Source organism: Astatotilapia calliptera, chromosome 8 (assembly GCF_900246225.1).
Source record: "Astatotilapia calliptera chromosome 8, fAstCal1.2, whole genome shotgun sequence".
Taxonomy (NCBI): domain Eukaryota; kingdom Metazoa; phylum Chordata; class Actinopteri; order Cichliformes; family Cichlidae; genus Astatotilapia; species Astatotilapia calliptera.
Window position 1 is genome coordinate 17858065 of NC_039309.1, and position 21889 is coordinate 17879953.

Below are 21889 nucleotides of genomic sequence, written 5' to 3' on the forward strand. Positions count from 1 at the left end.
CTTCAGCTAGTGTTAAAGTTCACGACAGTACAAGTAGACTTAACAAAGATGGCTTGTTTGTAAGCGTTACCAGGAAAAAGCCTCTTCTCTCTATAAAGCAGCACAGCTTAGCCCTCTACTGCATGACTTGTTTAATTTTTTTTCTCCACTAAGCGGCAGCACGCTTCGTGTCACAGCTGGACGTTAAACTCCAAAGAAGAAGAAGAAGAAGAAGGCCGCCTTACAATTGTGTTACGTCATCACCGACCCTCACATCTTTGTCAGTGAACAAAATGGCAACTTACTGTCTCACGGTCGCTCGGCTCCAGGTAAGAGACAAATTGACTAATTTCATCGCATTTGTCCAGCCGAGGCGGATGCCACCTTCTTTATGAGATTTAATAAATCTGACTGAATGCTGTGCTGACCCAGTTCAAGCACCGAGAGGCTGAAGTGGAGAGATAAGCTGAGACACTAGCACTGCTTAGTTGTCCAGGTCATCGTGTCCCGGCTGCTCTGAACGCATCTAGCTAGTTTGACTCAGGCTTAATAAATCACGACTATAGTGACTCCGTTTACCGGGCGTTACAGTGGCTGTTCGGAGCTGTCTAATGACCGTGGATGGCTCGGCTGTAATTGACAAGTTTTGGTTTTAACAGCAAGGTTAACCGCAAGGTTAGAGCTCCCCGCATACGCACAGAGAAGCAGCCTGCAAGACAGGGAAGTAGATATGAAATAACAGAACATATTCTAGGCCCAAAGCAAACATATTTATTCAGCTAGCTTTAAAGCCGAGTGATGTGTGTAATACATGCAGTAACCGCAGGTTTTCTTGTTGGCCAAAGAGACCAACAGGTGTCAAAACTCCCATTATATGAACCCGCATTGAACTGTCACTGACGTTTATTAGAAGTCACATGCGGCCTAAAGCGAGAGAGAAGCAATAATAAACACTCAACCTTGTAAATCAAGTCTCTCACGCACATTTTATGGTTTTATTGAATTACTGTACTCACATTAAAGAGCTTCAAATTTTTGAGGGGACGTTTGACACTCTTTCCAAAGGTTGACAAAGTATTTTTGGCAAGTCTTCTGGGGAGGGGCGGTGACTCTCACATGTGACGCTTGAGAACTGGGAGCAAAATAGCATTCCTAAGTTAACTTCCCATTCTGGATGGTTTTGAGCTTAGCTGTTACTAATCCTGCTCTTCCAGCTGTGCCTCACAATGATTTTCAAAAGACGACCAAAGTGCTAAAAATATTTACACTCAAGTAAATCCAGATTTGTGTCGAGGAATGGTCATTCTCTGCTTTGTTGTTCTGCTAACACTGTGTTTGTTTTTATGTCTCCAGCTGGCTCTGGGCCATGGTGCACGGCGCCTGCACATCTCCACAGCGTACAGAGCGAAGGCCAAAGTGTCCATGAGCCGCTTTGAGCCCACTTCCTTCATCAGCTACGAGAAGCTCCAGTCCAACATTGACATTGTGCGAAAAAGGTCAGCACTACCCTGATCTGCTCTATATTTGCTCTGGCACACATCAATGTTTCCTGCAACACTCGGCTTATCTGTTTGAATGCTTGGACTGTAGTGTTTGTTTTCCCTTTAACAGTTTCTCGTCATAGTTGTAGTGCCATTTGTTATCATCAACTACACAATCCTCCCTCCAGGTCCCTTCTTTTAATGTGTTATCTGTGATTTGGGAGATTGTAGTTCTGTCACGCATCTACTCATTACATTTTCCTCACTGAATCTTCTTCTGTTGGATCTTACAATCTCCCGAATATTTTTATTTATTTATTTTTTCCTCCAGGCTCAACCGTCCCCTCACCCTGTCAGAGAAGATTGTGTACGGTCACCTCGATGACCCCCACAACCAGGAGATCGATCGCGGCCGCACCTACCTGCGCCTGCGTCCTGACCGCGTGGCCATGCAGGATGCTACTGCTCAGATGGCGATGCTCCAGTTCATCAGCAGCGGGCTGCCAAAAGTGGCTGTGCCTTCCACCATCCACTGCGATCACTTGATTGAGGCTCAGGTTGGAGGACCCGAGGATTTAGCCAGAGCAAAGGTAAGCCATGTCCATTTCCACACTGTGGCGACTTCTTCTCATTAAAATATAACCTGAAACTGAGCTGTAGACGCGACTCTCTTCATAGGACGTGAATCACGAGGTTTACAACTTCCTGTCCAGTGCTGGGGCAAAATATGGCGTTGGCTTCTGGAAACCTGGCTCTGGAATTATCCATCAGGTATTTTTTACTAAACGTGCAAACAGAGCTTCAGTCAGACTATGACAGCTGTGATTATTGGGCTATAACAATGCTTTTTGTGTATTAACAGATCATCCTAGAGAACTATGCCTATCCAGGAGTAATGCTTATTGGCACAGATTCCCACACGCCAAACGGTGGTGGGCTTGGTAGCATCTGCATTGGAGTGGGTGGAGCTGACGCTGTAGATGTCATGGCGGGAATCCCCTGGGAGCTCAAGTGTCCCAAGGTTAGCGGATTGCAAAGTTCATCTTGCTCTTTTTTTTTCCTCTTTTTTTGTCATTTCATTAACGTTCTGTCTTCCTCTAAGGTGATTGGCGTGAAGCTGACAGGCACCCTGTCCGGCTGGACGTCTCCTAAGGATGTCATCTTGAAGGTGGCCGGCATCCTGACTGTAAAGGGAGGCACTGGAGCCATCATAGAGTACCATGGACCAGGAGTCGACTCCATTTCCTGCACGGGTTAGTAATCAAAAGCTTATGAGCTTGAAAGTGTTCATACAGTACAACTTCCTGTACCGAACACCAAGAAACAGCAGGATCGGAATGACTTGCTTAACCCTTGTGAGCACTTCAAAAATCCATCCTTTCATGATCCGCCCCAAAAAGTGCTCTAAAATATTATATATCAATATTTTTTTCCACTTTAAATGAGTCAGTCTTTTAAAACTACTTCTTCTTAAAATATCCATATCAAGTTTTAATTATATTTTCATTGTTTTAACCCTTTAAATCCCAGTTTGGGTACATGAGCGCCCTGTTTTTTAACAGAAAAAAACTAAAAACTTAAATATTTTCCATAAAAAACATTTGAAGTAATATTTGATAGTTATTATAATTAGGCCTTTAGATGGTCCAAAGATTGGCACCAACATTCATTTTGATCCATTATTATTTTTTGTGCAGGAGCACATTTTTAAAAATCCATCCTTTCGTGACCCTCGGGACCAAAAATGGTCCCAAGTGACCCCAAGGGTTAACTACAGCCTGTCTGTGTGTGCAGGAATGGCCACTATTTGCAACATGGGAGCAGAAATCGGGGCAACAACCTCTGTGTTTCCTTACAATCACCGCATGAGGACCTACCTGAAGAAGACTGGACGTGCAGGTGTGTGCTGAGGTCACAGCTGATGTGTTGGCGTCCTTTTTAAATACGTTCATAATCACCTAGAGAGTGATGGAGACCTGCAGAGTTGTGTCATTTTAAACTCTACTCATTGATTCCATCTCCACGTGTCTGTTCTCAGAGATCGCCGCTGTGGCTGATGAATACTCGGATTTGTTGGTACCGGATCAAGGCTGCGAGTATGACCAGATCATCGAGCTCAATCTGGACGAGGTGCGTCCCGTTTTAAGTTGAAACAGAATGCATGTAAAAGATGGCTATAGCCACTGTGACTTCACCAAGTAAATTGTATGTATTTAAAGAAGTTTGACCATCATGATGTTGGACACTAAACACACTGTTGACTTGTATTAGCTGATTTGAGGCCTAGTAGACAACTGCTCACCTAGTTGGTGCCTACCCATCACTCGAAGAGGCCACAGGCTTAATAATTGACCCTCTTAGGCTTAATACAGTTTTCAGACATGTTTTTTGTTGTTGTTTTTCTGTATTACTGTCAAGTTACATTATCACAGAATGGTCTGCTTTGTTGTCATTTTTCTGCCCCAGAGGTACTATCAGACTGTAATATCCCAGAGTGCTGTCACAGCTTTTCAGTATATCTCTAATTACCTTCTGCACCAACACAACTGATCATGACTGTAACAAATCAGAAGAGTGCAAGTGAGAGATGCATACACGCCCGTAATGATGAAGTTTGTGTGGTCCATTCAGCATTGTGCTGTTTGTTCGTGTAGCTGAAGCCCCACATTAATGGACCTTTCACTCCTGACCTGGCTCACCCAGTGTCTGAAGTCGGTGCTGCGGCTCAAAAGAACGGCTGGCCGCTTGAGGTGAAAGTTGGTACGTAACTCTCCACTGATGAATAAGCTTCAGGGCTTTGTTTGTACTTCATGTGATTATGGACTTCTAATTACAGAGCTCAGATTACAATTACAGAGCTCCTTTAGCAGTTACATAAAGCTACATTTAGGTGCCTGCTTATTTAGAAGGAGATGCGCATGTTTTGAATTGGGGGATTTTTACAGTAGATGAAGTTATAAAGTTGCTTTTTTTTTTTTTGTTTGTTTAAAAGGTCTGATCGGCAGCTGCACTAACTCCAGCTACGAGGACATGGGTCGTGCCGCCTCTGTGGCCAAACAGGCTTTGGATAAAGGCCTGAAGTGTAAAGCACAGTTCACAGTCACCCCCGGCTCAGAGCAGATTCGTGCCACCATTGAGAGAGATGGATATGTGAGTGTCGGCACACGGAAGCAGCGGAGAGTTGCACTTTCATTACAGTAACAACAGTCTAAAGCAGTCTAAATTTAACCCTTTTTTTTGTTTGTTTTTGTTTTCCTGCAGTCAAAGATCCTTGGAGATGTTGGAGGTGTGGTCCTTGCAAATGCATGCGGACCCTGCATTGGACAGTGGGACAGGTAGATGCTGTCTCAAAGTGTTTGACTGCTTTGACTGCATACCGAAAAAAATGTCTTAACTAGTGCTGTCAGCGTTAATCTCGTTAAAAGGACGTTAATGCCATAACCGCATTAACGCAGCAAATCTCAGTTAGCGAGTTAGCGTGGATTGCCCTGTGCGTGGGGCTGCACGGCGTCAACGCGTTAGCGCGGTTAGCTCGTTAATGTGTTAGTGCCGTCCAGCTCCACGCACGGGGCGATCCGCACTAACTTGCTAAATGAGATTTGCTGTGTTAATGCAGTTATGGCATTAACGTCATTTTAACGAGATTAACGCTGACAGCACTAATCTTAACATATTAAAACACTGCTTCTATTAGCTAGCTAAAGACATTCTGTCTTCCCGTTCGGTGGGCTTTGGTTTTAGAGTGGCTGTTGCTCTGTGGAGCCTTGACTTGGAAAACTGCAATCTTTTTGTTTGTTTCAGGCGCGATGTGAAAAAGGGAGAGAAGAACACCATCGTCACCTCCTACAACAGAAACTTCACTGCCAGGAACGACGCTAACCCCGCAACGCACGCGTTTGTTACCTCCCCCGAGGTAAACCCACAGCAAATCAGCCCACACTACACACAAGCCTCCTTTTCACAGCTTAAAGCTTCCCCTCTCCTCTCGTCCATCAGATCGTTACTGCTCTTGCAATCGCTGGCACATTAAACTTCAACCCTGAGACAGATTACCTTACAACCCCAAGCGGGGAGAAGTTCAAACTGGAGCCCCCAAATGGAGATGAACTCCCATCCAGGGACTTTGACCCTGGCCAGGACACCTACCAGCACCCTCCTGCTGATGGCAGCAGCCTCAAGGTGGACGTCAACCCTCAGAGCAACCGCCTGCAGCTGTTGGAGCCCTTTGACAAGTGGCACAGAAATGATCTGGAGAACATGCAGGTCCTCATCAAGGTGAGGGTCCTGAAAGGGCATTGGTCTGTCAGATTTGGCCCTCAAATTCTGATCAGAGTCAAAATGTTTATACACTGGGGTCTGTCTATCTGTGCAGGTGAAGGGAAAATGCACCACAGACCACATCAGCGCCGCAGGACCTTGGCTGAAGTTCCGCGGTCACCTCGATAACATTTCCAACAACATGCTGATCGGTGCGGTCAACAGCGAGAACGATGCTGTCAACAAGATCAAGAATCACCTGACAGGAGAGTATGGAGGAGTCCCTGACGTGGCTCGTCACTACAAGGTAAAGACCAGAAGGAATCACTGAGTCTCATTTAAAACCAGAAATCTCTTCTGACATGCTTTCTGTCATGTTGCGTGAAGGCCAACGGCATTTCCTGGGTTGTGGTTGGTGACGACAACTACGGTGAGGGCTCGAGCCGAGAGCATGCTGCACTGGAGCCCAGGCATCTGGGAGGGAGAGCTATAATTGTCAAGAGCTTCGCCAGAATCCATGGTACTGCACAAACACGAGATGAGCAGAGGAATCGTAGATAGTAGCGTCACTTAATTCGCACCTCAACCTGATTTTGTCATATCCTCAGAAACAAATCTCAAGAAGCAGGGCCTGCTCCCCCTGACCTTCAGCAACCCATCAGACTATGACAAGATCCGCCCCGACGACAAGATCTCCATCAGAGGACTTAAAAGCTTCGCTCCAGGAAAGGTGAGCGGGTGAAGAAATACTGAAAAAGCAGTCATAAACACGACTGATATTCTTGCTAACAATCATGTCTTCTCCTTTTTTCTTTTTCCCATCCTTGGCAGCCTCTGACCGCAGTCTTAAAACACAGCGACGGCACTGAGGAGACCCTGCAGCTCAACCACAGCTTCAACGAGACACAGATCCAATGGTTCCAGGCGGGCTCCGCCCTGAACAGGATGAAGGAGATGCAGCACTGAGAATGAGGAAGATGATTGTCAGAGGGGGGGAACCGTGGTGAAGATTGTGAAGAATAAGGAGGATAAAGTATAATGATTATTTCATCGTCAGCATTATCTTACAGTTCTGGCTGATTTAATGTGTCTGTATGCCTGTAAGAGTTAAACGTAGAGCCAAGTGTGAAGCTAATGTTCACCGTGGAACAGTTTGCTCCGATGTTAAAATTTAATTCATCAGTACAGAGTTATTGTAAGCAGCCATGTTTCAGTGAATCATTGATAACCGGTTAGAGATTCTGTTATAACAAAAAAACGAGGGACACACTCGCACACTTTGACACACTAATCGGTGACATAATACGCTGCAAGCTGATGCTCTGCTAGTGCGTTTGCAGTGTAGAGGGCAATCACCTTATTGCTTTAGGATTGTGTTGACCTCTGCATGGCAATGTTTGGCTTCATCCAAATTGTCCCAGTGTTATTCCAAAGTTCACCCTAAACAGCTAAAAGCTGCCGTGCATTGCATGTCTAAGCCCATTTAGTCCATTTAGTGAAGGTCAAAATCCAAATGTTGTTAAGCCATATGCACGTATTTATTCCCCCTGAAGTTTAGCTCGTCTGCCCCCTGGTGGCCACGAGGATGTGGTTTGCTGCGTAGCAGGTCTAGCATCTTCATATAAATGCCCACTTTAACACCAAGTTTGACATCTTTTCCTTTATCTAGGAATTTGATCTAGGGCATTCTGGGAAACTTAGCTTAGCTGCAACATGTGGGACGCACTGAACATCAGATTACTGTGTATCTAACTGTGAGAGGGGGTCCTCTGTCTGGTTGTACTTCATTACAGTACATATTCATTTTAAGACCCAAAAGACGGTGTTACATTTCATGCTGTATTTAAAAAAAACAAAACAAACAAAAACAACAAACCACATGCTTTAATGCTGCTCGTGGATACAGTGACTGGCACTCTTTTTTTTCTTTCCTTGCTAATATCACAACCACTATCCCTAAACTGTTCCCAGTCAGTCCTTGTGTCTTTACAAGATCAAGCACTTCAGCCGACCCACTCCCAGTTATTTATGTGTTACTTATTTATTTTTTTTCTGCAGACTTACCTGCACCTCCATAAAAGCACAGGGTTAACTTGGACCTCTTCAAACCTATATCGTCAGGTTTTTGGTTTAATTTTTTGTTTTTTTGGAGGGCTTTGGTTTGCTGCTTCTTTTGTTTATTTTTTGCTCCACCAATAAATACGATGGCATTGTTGGGGAAATGCTTAAAATAATTGTGACCAATCAGAGTTTTAAAAAACATGTTAATGAGGACACTCATAAGAAACCCAGACCAGTGATCTGTGAGGGTGTCAGTTTAATTAAAGGTCCCTCTGAAACCTTCACATGACAGAGTCTAATGCTTTTCCAAACTTCCTGGTACCCGATGAAGCTCACATCAGGTGAAGGATTTAACCCCCTCCCGATTCTAAACCAGTGTATGTCAAATGTCCGCTTTAGTGTGCTTTCTGTGTTCTCTTCCTCACAAATGATCTTTTCTGTATAATAGAAATGCAGTGGGTTGTACAAACAATAAAAATTCACAGATCTCACTTATTTGCCTGTGTTCTAGTGATGTGACTTCATATGAGCTGATTTCTTCTTTTCTCCCTCTTAATAAATGTTTTTAAAAAAACATCCTCACAATATATTTCACACATTTGGAAATAAACAGTAGACTACAGAAAGCGAGGTTGGTCTTTGATTTCTGATATTCTGGATTGATTGAAGACCTTTAGATTCCTAAAGTTAAAAAATCTGTAAATAGTGGTGTAGTCAGATGGGTGTGGATCTGGGGGAATGTGACATATTTTTACACACGACTAACACTATGGTAACCTCGTTTTTTTATTTTCTTTTTTTTAAATAAATCCTCTGGTCCTTTTCCTCTAAGCCAATCAGTTGAAAAACATGTTTGCAGCTATTTTAAACAAAGTGTCAGTTCTGAAATGTCACAGAAACACGGGATGGCTATAAAGGCCCGGAAACGATTTTCAGGGAGGAAATTTTTAGTTACAAGACAGTGAAGATGTGTAACTGCAAAAATACAAGCTGCAGCTGTAAAGAAATTTAAATACATATTTAATTCCTGAGATACTGTAATATAAGAAAAAGAAGTGAACACTGTCAATTTTTCTCTATGTAATAAAGAACAGCTGCTGTAGTAAATGATTTGGAGTGAAGGGAGCTTTAATAATGACCAAATTTCATCCATAATTTAATATTAAAGTGCAAACTCCAATGCTTTAATGAATTTGGGTTGTACAGTTAACAAAAAGAATCGTTTGCAGGTGCAGCTGCGCAATATAAGAGAGAACCCCAGCAAGCCTTTTTTTAAAGCAAGTGACTGGCGACCGTGGGGAAGAAGAACCCCCTTTTCTTAAGAGGAAGAGACCTCTGGAAGGTTGAGGAGTGAGAGGGGAAAAGAAGAGCACAGGAGAGTAAACAGGACACAAATTATTGCAAAGAATGAATGAGAGGAAGGTCTAAACTCATGTCTTGTTATCAGACACAGGATAGCTTTCAGTCATCTGAGACATGCGAGCCAAGCGGTCCAGTTAAATTAGCTTTTGATGGAAAGCTGTCAAAGAGGTGCCCATGACCACTAATGAAATTGTGTCTTATTATTAAATCAAAGCTGACATGACTTTTAATTTTCAAGGACACTCAAGCACAGGCCTGTGACTCATATAAAACCATCTGTCTCACACTATTAAAGCACCAGAGACTGCTAAAACATTAAAAAACACGCTTCCCTCCGCGCAGAGAACAAAGAGTGGGGTGTAGGATAGGGAAGCCGTTGTTTTCACCACCAACCCCCCCACCTCCTGCACCCCCGCCCCATCTCTGCTGCCTCCTTTTCATTTGCTGCTGCTTTTTTTCTCTCCTCCTCCCATCCCACCCGTGTGCGCCGCGTCCATACCAAGATCCACTGACTTATCCGCCACATGTCCCCGCAGATTCAACTTCATAATTGTCTTACTACACATTAAAGGACGGGGACGTGTTGACCTGACAGCTGATCGGCGCTTTTACAGTAAGTAATCGTTGGATCGATCTGGCTGATGGAGGGATTTACGCATCCAGCGCTCCTCTTCTCTGCGTCCGGCTGACGGCGGCGGTTTCTGGCAGTGTTGTGTTTAAATCTCTGCTTTCTAACCCAGAGCTAACATTTACTATAGTCTTCTTCTTTTTTCTTCCTCTGCGTGTTAGTGTATGTTAGGTGTGGGGGTTTTCTCGCCGTTAGTGGAGCATCCTCTCGCCTTCTTGTCTCAGGCTGCCACTGTGTGAGAATGTTCTGGAAACAAGCCGCCTGAAGGGCGCTTATTTGCTGCTGAATTATTCAGACTCCTCAGACACACAAATGATACTATAAAATCATTTGGGCGGTTTGTCTGTTTGAAAGGATGATGTAAAGTTTAAAGACAGGCTCTGTGTATGTGTGTGTGGGGGGGGGGAGCTGACGTGTGTCCCATACTGATGCAGAGGACCACAGACGGCCACAGTTTCGCAGGCAGGGAGGTGCTTTCTTTTTGGCCTTTTGTCTGTCTCCTCGGAGCTTTTGTAGCCCCCTTCCTTCCTCTAGATCAGCCTTCACCCCTCCTGGTTAAAATGTTTGCTCTGACGGTGCAGACTCATTAGACAAATCCATTTTAGTGGCCTACTCTCAGCCTAATATATGGGCCAATGACAGAGGAAGCTGTGCCTGTCAAGTTTCTGAATTATTCAGGCTACATTTTTGTGCTTTGTCATCCATCAGTCATGCCATCAGTCCTGTCCTCTGTGCCGCCGTGATGACAGATGCGTGTGTTCGTCACCATCACTGCATCAGCTCTGTCTATCCAACAGGATCCCCAGCAGAGCCCTCGCTCAGCAGCCATTTGCAGTGTTTTTCTTTAGAAAGTCAGAGATCAGAAGCACTGCTTTGAGGATGCTGTGGACTTGAAATCCTTTAATATTCACAGAAACCAGCACGAACCTTTAGAGCTACTCTTAGGCACAATTTGGCTTTTTCAAATCATCTTTAAAGCTCGTTTGGTGATTAAATTTCTAATATCACCATTTCATATTTCACTACATATATTGTCTATTTCACAATTACTTGGTCGGGGCTTACCAACCAGTGACACGGTGTCATGTCATCAGCATCTAAGAGGATGGAAGCCTTGCTGAGGTTTCAGCGAACCATATATTAAACAGAGGTAATTAGTTGCCTCAGGTGTGGGAGTACTGTCACTCTTCTTTTGTCCTCCACTTGTTCAATTTTCTCCCTTTTTACATAGATGTTGATATATGCCAAGACTTTCACCTCATTACTGCAAAAGTACTATTTTATGCTTGTGAGCAATAGTTCTCGAGGATTTCTGAAGGTCTTTCAAAAGTTTTCTTTGGACTTTGAACCAGTGTCGTATCTACATATAACAGGCAACTTAGGAAATACCATTTTAAATGAAATAAGAGCTTTGACTGTCTTTCAGGAAACCTGTAGAACTATTCCTGAAGCTGCCTAGGAGAGTTCAGAGTGTGAAGAATAAAGATGGTCTCAAAAATCCCAGCAACATAAGCTCCTCCTGTAGCTTCTATTGATATTTCTGAAACTTGTATTCATTGTAATACAGCAGCCCAGTTGTTAACCTCTGCCTCAGGATCCTGTGGTCTAGTTCAAAGATGGCGTCAATCCCACTACACATGACTATATTTAGACTGAGAGTAAGAAACAGAAAGGGTGATATTGGATGGAGCCTGTGGTATTCAGTCTGGCACACATGCGTCTCATCAGTCTTTGTCAAACATTCAGCCTGCAAGCCTCAGTGATTCACTGGGAGGTGCTTGCTGATGGTCCCAGTAACACACCCGCCCGCATCTGCGTTTGTTTGATAAACCAGGTTTTAGCGTTAGCCGTTTAACCTCTGTTGAGCGATGCCCCAAAGCCGTTTGTTTCATGAGCTTGCTAATATGGCATTCATCATCTAGTGGCTCTGAAACGAAGCAGCTCGTTGTTTGAATGCAGACCAATCCTGTAATGGATGTCAGTCCGGTAGAGTGCGGCACTTTAATCTAATAATATGTGATGAGGTGGCCTTCCAGGAGAGCTTTGATATTTACATCATAATGGGACCTTTAGGCTTTATTGGTTTAAGAGGTGATGTTTGTTTTCCATAGCCTGAAGGAATACTAAGCCTTTTCAGTTTATCAAACAATTTTAGAGTCACTGAGTTTGGAGATGCTATACAACAATACATGTATGCTAATGTTTATGCATTTTCTAAATTCTTATTGGGGTCATGATGTTTATAGTGCAACAATGTGAGTAAAGGAAAGCTTTAAAGAACACATTGCAGTTTCATTAAAGTTAAGAAAAACAGACTCCAGGCACATAATGACACTATATAAATTAAACTGAGCTGTATTTGTAGCAACACTAGCCAAAACAACTGAAAATGTGTCCATTTATCAGTATTTTTTACAAAATTTTATTACAAAGAAAGCATTGTGCGTATTTGGACATACTGGGTTTCTCTGTTGGTTGTGACTTTTATTCCTCACCTTTGTGCCGATGACAAAGCCGTATTCTCTTTCTGGCATTAACCCTTTGTCTTGTTCCTTCACTTTAGGGTTTGCTCAACTCCTTCACCTGTAAGAGCTCTCCTCTGAAAAGCCTCCTCTCCCTCACCAACGCTTGTGCCATGCAGGAGGTGTGAACCCTCCTCCTTCTCTTTCTTTGCAAACCGCTGGAGGAAACCCAAAAAGAGAGCAAAAGAAAACCCAGACTCTAACAAGTCACGATGTCAGACCCTGACCCCTCTTTGCCGACAGTCCCCCCACTGCCCCTCACTTCTCCGCGCACTCCCTTGCAGCTCTCCTTTCCCTTCCTGAGGGAGGGCAGCCGGGTTTGGGAGAAGGAGAGGAAACCACCACAGCCCGGAGAGCTGCCTAGCCCACTGCCTACTAAACGTACTCGCACATACTCAGCGTGAGTACAAATAGCGCTATTGGTGCTCTCTCTCTGTTTTTTTTTTTTTTTTTTGACTAATGCTTTTGTAAAATAATTATGCTGTTTATTTAAAATACACTGTCTCTTTTTCCTCTTTGCTTCTATCTCTCTTCCTCTACAGGACAGTGCGAGCTAAATCAGGTCCTGTATTTAAAGGGGTGTGTAAAAACTTCTCCAGGTCTCAGGGTCATGGATTCATACGGCCTTCCCACGGAGGAGAGGACATCTTTGTCCACATCTCTGAGTGAGTGGCCGCACTGAAATGTCCTGGTATCAAAGTTGTCTTTGGACTCACAGTGCAGTCTATTTAACATGCACACATCAGCAGCAAGTAAATGTGGGTTACACAGAAACTACTAAGACTTTACAGTATTTATTTTTTGACTGTGTAATTTCTCTCTTTTTTTATTTATGTTTTTTTTTAATGATTGGAGTCAGCTGTGAAGTAGATGGCAATTGTACACTGTATATAAAAGATAGCCTCTGGGATTGAAAATGGTTTAAGCCTGCATTCTTTCTAACGGCCAGCAGAGGGAGACTTCTCCGGCTGTAAAAGCACATCTGACTGTAAATAAGATGTTAACCTAACTCATTTAATTTATGACCTAATAAACACTTTTCTCATAAGTTTATATTCATAATTGCCTCCTTCAGGACTTATTTGGTAAAGCCATACATTCCTTTTTTAAATAAATTATGTTCCCTATTAGCGTAAACAAGATAATAAAGTAGACGTAGCTATGTGCACCAGAAGTAGAGCCCCAGAAATGTACGATTTTTAAGACAGACATTTGGTGAATTAAATAATCTGATATTCCGATATAGTTTTTTTTTCCGTTCAGACTCACAAAACAGAAACAGAATTCGCTAACATTTGTTATATGTTGTTATTTACTTATTTACACTCTGCCCATCTCTACTCAGATCAGGAAATTGTAGAGTGGCCTCTAGTGGACAAACTATACAACATCACATTAGCACTCACTTAAGGGTTTATCTTTTGTCTCTTTTTCACTTTTTATTCTTCATAACAAAAGGTGTAATAAATTATTTTTCTTCATAATAAATTAATTTTTCTTTGTAAACACTGATACAAGTAGATCAAGACTGGCCAGCATCAACTTATAATATCTAACTGCCATTAAATCAATCAGGCTCTAACCTTAAATACTTGGTTCAAGGGTCAATAATGACAAGTAAGTTAGTCTGAATTTGAACATTTAACATCTCAAATTCACGTTTATATTAACAGCAGTTGGAATCCCATGATCATCTTTTATATACAGTCTATATAGCACAGGTAGAGTCCTCCAGGTTTGGTGGAGATCAGTGGTGGAGAAATTTGAATGAAATCTTAATCTACCAGAAGTATTTCTAAAACTCAATTCTCATTGGCTGTTGTGCATGAACGTAGCAGCTTGGTCGGCGTGAAAACAAGTCCACAGACCTTGATTTTAGTTGCTTGATTTAAAGAAAGCACTCTGCAAGAATGTGAAAAAATGCTTTGTTTTTACTTTTTCTTTTTCCTGAACAGCATTGAGGGAGAGTACGTGCCTATGGAAGGAGACGAGGTTACGTACAAAGTGTGCCCCATCCCTCCCAAGAACCAGAAGATTCAGGCTGTCGACGTGGTGATCACCCACCTGAATCCAGGCACAAAGCATGAGACCTGGTCAGGTCAGATCATCAGCTCCTAGACCAGGGATTTAAGTCTCAGATCTGCAAAGGCGAAGAGGGGTTTAGACTTAATTTCAGATTTTATGTTTTGGTTAGGGAAACGGTAGGATCAGGTCTGGGGCAGAGGGATCCGAGCTCGGTGTGCGGTGGGCAAACGCTGGCCTGAGGTGATAGTGGTACAGAAAGTAAACTTCTAGATATAAAAGTTAGGGTTGGGAGTTAAGCTTTGAATGTATGTGTTTGAATGTTTTTATTTGGAGGCCATGATTTGATCATTTGTGTTTGAATATTTCTGTTGGGGGGGGTTAAAGGGGTTCAGGGTTTGGTGCTAGCAATTTTACTTTGGGGTAGGGAACATATTTAAGTTGGGAAATAAGTGGTTGTAAAGGAAGTGTCTTTAATGAGTTGGATAAAGATGTACTAGGGGCCGAAATGCATTTTGAGCTAATGAAACAGTTCAACCATACAGACTCGCACTCTGAGTTTTTGGGAGCAGCTCAGAGGACGTATGTGTGTACTTCCAATTTTACATATTCACACTGTGTGCCACCACTGCCAAGGTTCATTAAAAAAGTCACACTGAAACATTCATTTTAGCCATAATGTCTATGTTTACAACCGCAGAGGAGGACGAAGAAGAAAGATTCAAAGGAAAAAACACTTAAAAAATGCCAAGATTTTCCAGGTTGTTTACTTTTCCCAAATGGGAGCTATGAGTATACTTTCACTAGTAACTTTTCCATATTTGCAATTCACTCTTAATGCATTTCGGCCTCAAGTGCTGTGAGAAGTTTCACGTGTTAGGAAGATGTTTCCTTCTAAACATTGTAGCGCTACAGTATTTTTTCTATTTGCAAGTGTAGAAATCCAGTATTATTGTAGCCAGCTCCTATGACGGTCTAAAGTTTTTGTGGTAGACAGTGGGCATGTGGGCCTGCTGCTGAAAAAACAGGCCAGAGGGTTTGGGGTTGGTGGAGGAAATGGTCAGAGGGTGAAGGAACGGGCAGAGGATGGAGTGATCATCTGTAGTTGTGCTCGAGCACAGATGCAGCTAGCTTCGATGTGGGTGTTATAAAGCACGTGTAAGGAGGATGATTGAGATTAATGTCAGCAGTTCTCACTTTGTGGGTCATCAGGTGACGTCAATGATCTTAAAGAAATAGTTTAACACTTTGGGAAACAGTTATTTGCCTTACAGATTATAGGACTGATTTCTCCTTCAGGTCAGGGTTTCCTACTCTCACATTTCTGGCGTGTGACAAATGCTTTAACCTTCAGTCTCATGCTGCTGGAATGAATCTTATTTGAAATATAGAAAACACAAAAAAGCAAGCTTCTGAGTTTCTCTTTTATAGAAAAAAAAGTTTAAACTAAGCTTTCCGCACACAATACAAACTCTAAACATCAGGCTTTTTCCACTGTTTAGAACCAACACTGATCCAGAAACAGTGGAGAGTGCAAAAGATTGTTAATGTGCTTATGTTTACAAAGGCTTGCCAGCAAATGTAGCCTAATCTGTGCACAGGAATCTTTTTAGGACTCTTTGTCGAACTATATCAAATACTTGCATCCTTATCGGGCACAGGATCACCTGCAGCTGTGTTCCACAAAGTGAGAGAGTGGTTTCAGCTTCATTACAGCTAATAATAGCTTCAGACACTGCGGTACTGAAAATGGACCATTAGAGCCTAACAGTGAATCACCAGTTAAACCATTTGTTACATAGCTATTCTCAGACTGAGTCCTATGCTTTATTAAAAGTCTGGATTTCTGCTCAAATTCAGTGACCATTGTTAGCAGTAATAAGTGAAGTGATGTTTACTTTACCATGACCTCTAATCATTAAACTAAAAGAACGTGATAGCAGTTAGCCTAGCAGCAATGAAAATATATTTTCCACATTATATTTTCTACTTTAGCTGATAATTTATGTGTGATAAATATGAAAATATAGCAAGCAGCCACAGCATAGCCTAGCATAGCATTAAGACCAGAAAAAGGGACAAGTAGTAGCCTGGCATTTATTTCAATTATCCTAAAACTTTAGGCTAAGCTAACCAGCTGCTACCTGATTATATAAACTTAGCACAAAACGTAAAAACATTTCTGTTTGATTATTGTTTCTTTATTGTAACAATGCTTCTTGACAATAAATCTCATACCAGCGGAAAGTCTGCTTATTTCCCCTTATATGGTACCACATTTATAAGGACAATGCTTTTGTGGGTTGAGCAGCAGAGTGAGTATGTGGCTTGCGCCCATGTAACATTTGCCAAATCTTCTCTGCCAATACCAAACAGTTTATTCTGCTATTGACTTTTGCTTGGTGTTGTATGTTGGATTGGATGATTGAAGTCTGAAGAAAAAAGACATATTAACAATTTAGTAGCATGTGGATGAACCGAACACAGGAAACTCAACTCTGCTGCTCAACCCATAAATGTACAAATGTAGTGTCATTAAAAGGGAAATAAAAAAGGACTTCTAAGTGTTTAAGATTTTTTGCATTGTTACAACAAAGAAATAATCAACCAAACACAAATTTCCTTACATTTTGTGCTGAGTTTATGTATATGTATGTATGTACGGAGCCGTGCTGATCTTTTTATGGAGCTCTCAGCATGTGAGTAGAAAAGCAAATTTCAGTAAATGTTGAACTATTTCTTGAAATCATTCTCTCAAGGCCTCCTGGAGGGTCAAGCTGAGGAGAATGTGTTGATTTTTTTGTTAAATTTAGATGGCAGGTTGAGCATTTGAGAATTTACTGTAGAAAATCTCATATGTCACGGCAAATGACTGTAGAAAAAAACAAAACAAAACAAAACAAAAGAGCAGCAAATTTATTTATTGACCTATTTATTTTCATTTGTAACTAGGAGAACATCAGGCATTTGGTAATTAAAAGCTGCATTTTCAAGTACTTGTGCAAAACTAAGCTTGTTTGAAAAACACTGCACACCTCACTCTTATGATACTACCCTGTCAAGATCCCTTTGCTACGGTCTATGTCGTTAACGAGAGGGGAAAAAACCCCTTTTCTTAACACAAGTTTCTAATTTCTATGTAATCTTTGTCTAATTTTTAATATAACTGTGTGGCGTTCGAAATGACAAGCAAGTTTTGTTTGTTTTGGAAGTCAGCATGTTCTCTACGGTTTGTCGTAATCTTCATGTAGAATGTGTTAATTCATCATGCAGTAACACAGTCGGAGCCTTCACAGAGGTATCGTCAGATATCCTATGCATCTTTGATTCTTCTTCGTTTAATTATTATTTATTTATTGGGGGGGGGGGGGGGTTTGGGCCGCAAGTGTGACTTAACATCATTGTAGCACACTATATCTGTGTAGTTTCTTTACTGTGGGAGAAAAGAGTTTGTGTTGGCGAGCACTTTTATTTTTGTCAAATCACTGTGACACCTGTCTTTTGTTGTTAAGAAAAAATTTCAATAAAACTTACAATGGTATTCACAAAAGTTGTTGTTATTGTGAGTTCCTCCATCCCTTACTGGTGCTGCTTCATAGAGAAGTAAGTTGGTAGGTATTCTGAGAGCCGTCTTACTTTGACAGGGTTTTTGTTTTTTTTTCTTTTGCTGTGAATCTTGGGAAATATTTTAATGCATTTGTGTTGTGCTTGTTTTATGTCCATATCCTGCCCATTAGAGGGCGTCCCAGCAGAAATAATCTTCTGGTTCATTACATAGCTGTGTGTGGTAGATTTAAGTAAGTAAGTATAAATTATTTATACATCACATTTCACAGATAAAAATCACAAAGTGCTTCACAATAAAACCAGAAATACAAATAAAATAACATAAAACAGTGGGAAAAAAAGTTAAAAGCTTGTTTGTATAGAAATGTCTTCAGCTGCTTTTTAAAGGAGTCAATGGAGTCTAGACAGTGTAAAGACAACGGCAGAGAGTTCCACAGCCTAGGTGCCAGTGCCTGAAAAGCCCGATCCCCACGTGTTTTGAACCTAGTACGTGGGACCAACAGTAGCCTCTGACCTGATGACCTAAGTGCTTAGGATGAAGCATGAGGTTTCAACAGGTCAGAGATATACTGGGGAGCTTCACCGTGCAGAGCTCTAAAAGTTACAACTAAAATTTTAAAATGAACCCTAAAATTTACTGGCAACCAATGAAGAGAAGCCAAAACTCTTGTTTGTTCCGGTTATAAGTCTTGCCGCGGCATTCTGTACAGTCTGAAGGCGATTCAGAGCTGATTTGTTGAGACAAGTAAAACGACCATTACAATAATCCAAACGAGAAGAGATAAATCATGAATAATCATCTCAAGTTCTGCCTTTGACACCAGTAGTCTGAGTTTAGAAATGTTTCTTAGATGATAAAAACAGTTCCGGAAAAGTTGTTTAGACTGTTTCTCAAGAGACAGTGGACTGTCAAATATAACACCTAAGTTTCTGAGGCTCGACTGAAGCTCGCACACAAGAATTTCACTCACATGTGCTGTACCAATGTACCTGCACATGTGATGTGACAATAAAAGTGATTTGATTTGATTTGAAATGAAGGGTCTAAAGGACTGAGAGCAGGAGCTATAATCAAAGTTTCTGTTTTTATCTGCATTTAACTGGAGAAAATTATCATTTAGATCATGGGGGCGATCGTGGCTTACGAGTTGGCAGTTCGTCTTGTAATCGGAAGGTTGCCGGTTCGAGCCCCAGCTCGTTCGTTGTGTCCTTGGGCAAGACACTTCACCTACTGCCTACTGGTGATGGCCAAAGGGGCCTATGGTGCGATATGGCAGCTTCGCTCCTGTCAGTCTGCCCCAGGGCAGCTGTGGCTACACCTGTAGCCTCCACCAGTGTGTGAATGTGAGCGTGAATGAATAGTGGAATTGTAAAGCACTATATAAATGCAATCCAAACTGGTTTGATTTCTGACACAATTATTTATAAAACTGAGATGTTTTGAAAGAACAGTATAACTGAATGTCATCAGCATAGAGATGATAAGAAATATTATTGTAACGTCTGATAATTTGGCCTAGAGGGAGTATATGCAGCAAAAAGAGAATCGGGCCTAAAACAGATCCTTGAGGTACCCCAGAAGGCAGAACGGATGTTTCAGACAACACATGATTCATACAGACAGTCAAAGATCTCTCAGATACAGTAGATACGACATAAACCATTTTAAAGCAACACCAGTAATCCTGAACAAGTCCTTCAGCCTATTTATCATGATGCTGTGATCAACAGTATCAAAAGCAGAGGAGAGATCCAAAATAACCAGAACGGTGTCTGCTGCCATCAGAATGTCACCACACACTTTAAGTTAAGCCATCTCAGTGGAGGACAGTTTACAGAAACCAGACTGGAAAATGTCCAGAACGTGAAAGTCACGGAGCAAAAAAGAAAGTAAGTGGGTTGAAACGTCACACAAACCCCAAAAATGGGAAAAACAGGAGATATTGGATCTCAAACAGACAGCAGACTTCTATTTACCACGATCGGTCACTTTCAACTGCTCGTTACTGCAAATATGTAATTGGGCAATCACGTGGGAGCAGTGATTAGTGCCTTTGAGCATGTAGATATGGTCAATATAAGCTGCTGACCCAGCAAAATGAGGAAGAAGGTGATTTCAGTGACTCTGAATGTGGCTTGTTCTTTGTCCCAGACGTGCTGGACAGACGACCAGCATTTGCAGCATTTATAGAGTAGAGTCTGAAAAAGAGAAAACATGAGCAGCAGTTCTCTGGCTGAAAATACCTTGTTGATGTGGCTAGAGGAGAATAGCCAGAGTGCTACAGATGGGCTACAGCTGCTGAAGAACGCTCCTGTCACCTAAGGATAGGAAACTGAGTCTACAATTTCACTGACACTGGACAACAGAAGAGAGACAAAATCTTCTCTGGACATTTTCAAAATTTAGTATAAACAACATGACAACATAGATCCACCCTGTCTTGTATCAGTGGTTCATGCTGGTGGTATTTTCTTGGCAAAGCTTGGGGCCCTTAGTACCAGCTGAACATCATTTTACTGTTATATCATTGCATTAAAAGCTAATCTGAAGTTTTCATAGTTCCACATTACTGAGGTGGCTGTTATTTAATTAGTGGGTTTCATCAGTATCACAAATGCTTCCATAAAATATAATAAAATCATAAAATAGAAATGCGCAAGGACAAGAACACAACACGAGTGCAATACTTGACTACATGCACCAAGTCAGAGTTGATTACTGATCAAGCAACACCACAGAGATAACCTGTAATTAGTTATCGATGCTTTTGGGCTTCCATCTTAATCAACAATGACAAGAAAGTTCATCTGTTAGACAACAACAGGGAGGGAGAAACGATGAGAAACAAAGTTGTGAGACATCTAAAACACATACTACACTGGGTAAGTTAGCAGCTCTTTCATATTCAGCATTAGCGCAGCGTAGAACATGTGAAAAGCATCTGTGAATACGCCCAGTAAATATACAGTAGTACTTTGGGATGAAGCTGAAAGTGAGTGAAGCAGAAGATGCTCCAGTTATGAAGAAAAATCAGTAAAATTGATTTTTTAAAAATGTAGGCAGGAAATGAGCAGCAGAAAGAAGAGGACTGATTCATAAGTACTATGTTTGTTTAGTTCAAATGTGATGTTTACACTGAACTGTCTTTAAATCCTGAACACTGCAGCCACATGTCATCCAGCAGAGAGCGGTTTTATGGGAATTCAGCAGCGCCACATGTGATTACTGTGATTAGGGCCAAACAGCAGATCAGAACATGAATCATGAGCTGTGAAATCAACAACCAAACAAAATCAGTGAAGATGCCTGGATATAAAACAGGAACAGGAACTCAATGAAATTAAAAATAAAATTAACTTTGTCAATGATCCCAGAATTTTCCTCTGCTGATTACAGCTTGTAGTTGTGGAGAAAACCTAAGTGTAAAAGAATAACATAGTTATTGCATAGCTAATAATTAGTTTATTAGTATATTATTACCATTATCAAACGTTACTGCCAAGGTCAGGTTGGCACTAATCTTTGTGTTTATGTTGAAAGGAAGTAAAAAGGTGGGTTTTTTGTTCACATGCTGATCGTTTTGACTGTGCGTGTTACTGTGGAGCTGCTCAGACCATTAAACATGAGAGTTAACTGACTGTGTGTGCATTCATGTTAATTAAGGTGAAGAGGTAGTGCTAACTGAGAAAGGGGACTCTCAGTTTAAAGTTGTCACCGGTGAACTGAATCATCAGCGTATGTGTGGTTTCACAGCCAAGCCATCTTATCTGGTATTGGTTTTATGGCCTGAACAACCTTTGATCTTCTCTTTTTTTCCCCTTTCTTTGCCGTCCTTTCCAGACAGGAGTGAATCAGACGTCTATAAGCTGTGCGTTTGGCTCTGTCTGTGGCACGTAGACACGGATGCCTGTTGTTGTGTAAGAACTAAATGAGGTTTTTTTCTCAGCTGTGACTTTGATTTTTCCATCATTATATCCTCTTTATTTCTTACTGACATTTTTGGCAATTT

At 41.7% G+C, this 21889-nt stretch overlaps 2 protein-coding genes across 2 annotated transcripts; both read left to right on the plus strand.

Annotated features, from left to right (window-relative positions):
• Nucleotides 1–227: 227 nt before the first annotated feature.
• Nucleotides 228–8273, plus strand: aco2 (aconitase 2, mitochondrial). Its single transcript, XM_026177209.1, has 17 exons — nucleotides 228–308; nucleotides 1333–1475; nucleotides 1792–2050; nucleotides 2139–2231; nucleotides 2323–2481; nucleotides 2563–2713; nucleotides 3255–3359; nucleotides 3499–3590; nucleotides 4115–4220; nucleotides 4453–4610; nucleotides 4722–4795; nucleotides 5262–5373; nucleotides 5457–5735; nucleotides 5833–6024; nucleotides 6105–6237; nucleotides 6326–6447; nucleotides 6549–8273. Exons 1-17 carry the CDS (start codon nucleotides 273–275, stop codon nucleotides 6681–6683), a joined length of 2349 nt encoding a protein of 782 aa, XP_026032994.1. The 5' UTR covers nucleotides 228–272; the 3' UTR covers nucleotides 6684–8273.
• Nucleotides 8274–9592: 1319 nt separating this feature from the next.
• csdc2a (cold shock domain containing C2, RNA binding a) lies at nucleotides 9593–17862 on the plus strand. Its single transcript, XM_026177216.1, has 4 exons — nucleotides 9593–9753; nucleotides 12332–12690; nucleotides 12833–12955; nucleotides 14246–17862. The coding sequence occupies exons 2-4, from the start codon at nucleotides 12503–12505 to the stop codon at nucleotides 14406–14408; spliced, it is 474 nt and encodes a 157-aa protein (XP_026033001.1). The 5' UTR covers nucleotides 9593–9753; nucleotides 12332–12502; the 3' UTR covers nucleotides 14409–17862.
• Nucleotides 17863–21889: the final 4027 nt, after the last annotated feature.

Bases quoted from the DNA above. Each gene is read 5' to 3' on its own strand.
- aco2 (XM_026177209.1), top strand. From the start codon at position 273: ATGGCAACTTACTGTCTCACGGTCGCTCGGCTCCAG. The intron at 3,360-3,498 runs GTGTGTGCTGAG...GTCTGTTCTCAG, and splicing joins GAAGAAGACTGGACGTGCAG to AGATCGCCGCTGTGGCTGAT. The intron at 6,025-6,104 runs GTAAAGACCAGA...TGTTGCGTGAAG, and splicing joins ACGTGGCTCGTCACTACAAG to GCCAACGGCATTTCCTGGGT.
- csdc2a (XM_026177216.1), top strand. From the start codon at position 12,503: ATGTCAGACCCTGACCCCTCTTTGCCGACAGTCCCCCCACTGCCCCTC. The intron at 12,691-12,832 runs GTGAGTACAAAT...CTTCCTCTACAG, and splicing joins CGTACTCGCACATACTCAGC to GACAGTGCGAGCTAAATCAG. The intron at 12,956-14,245 runs GTGAGTGGCCGC...TTTCCTGAACAG, and splicing joins ATCTTTGTCCACATCTCTGA to CATTGAGGGAGAGTACGTGC.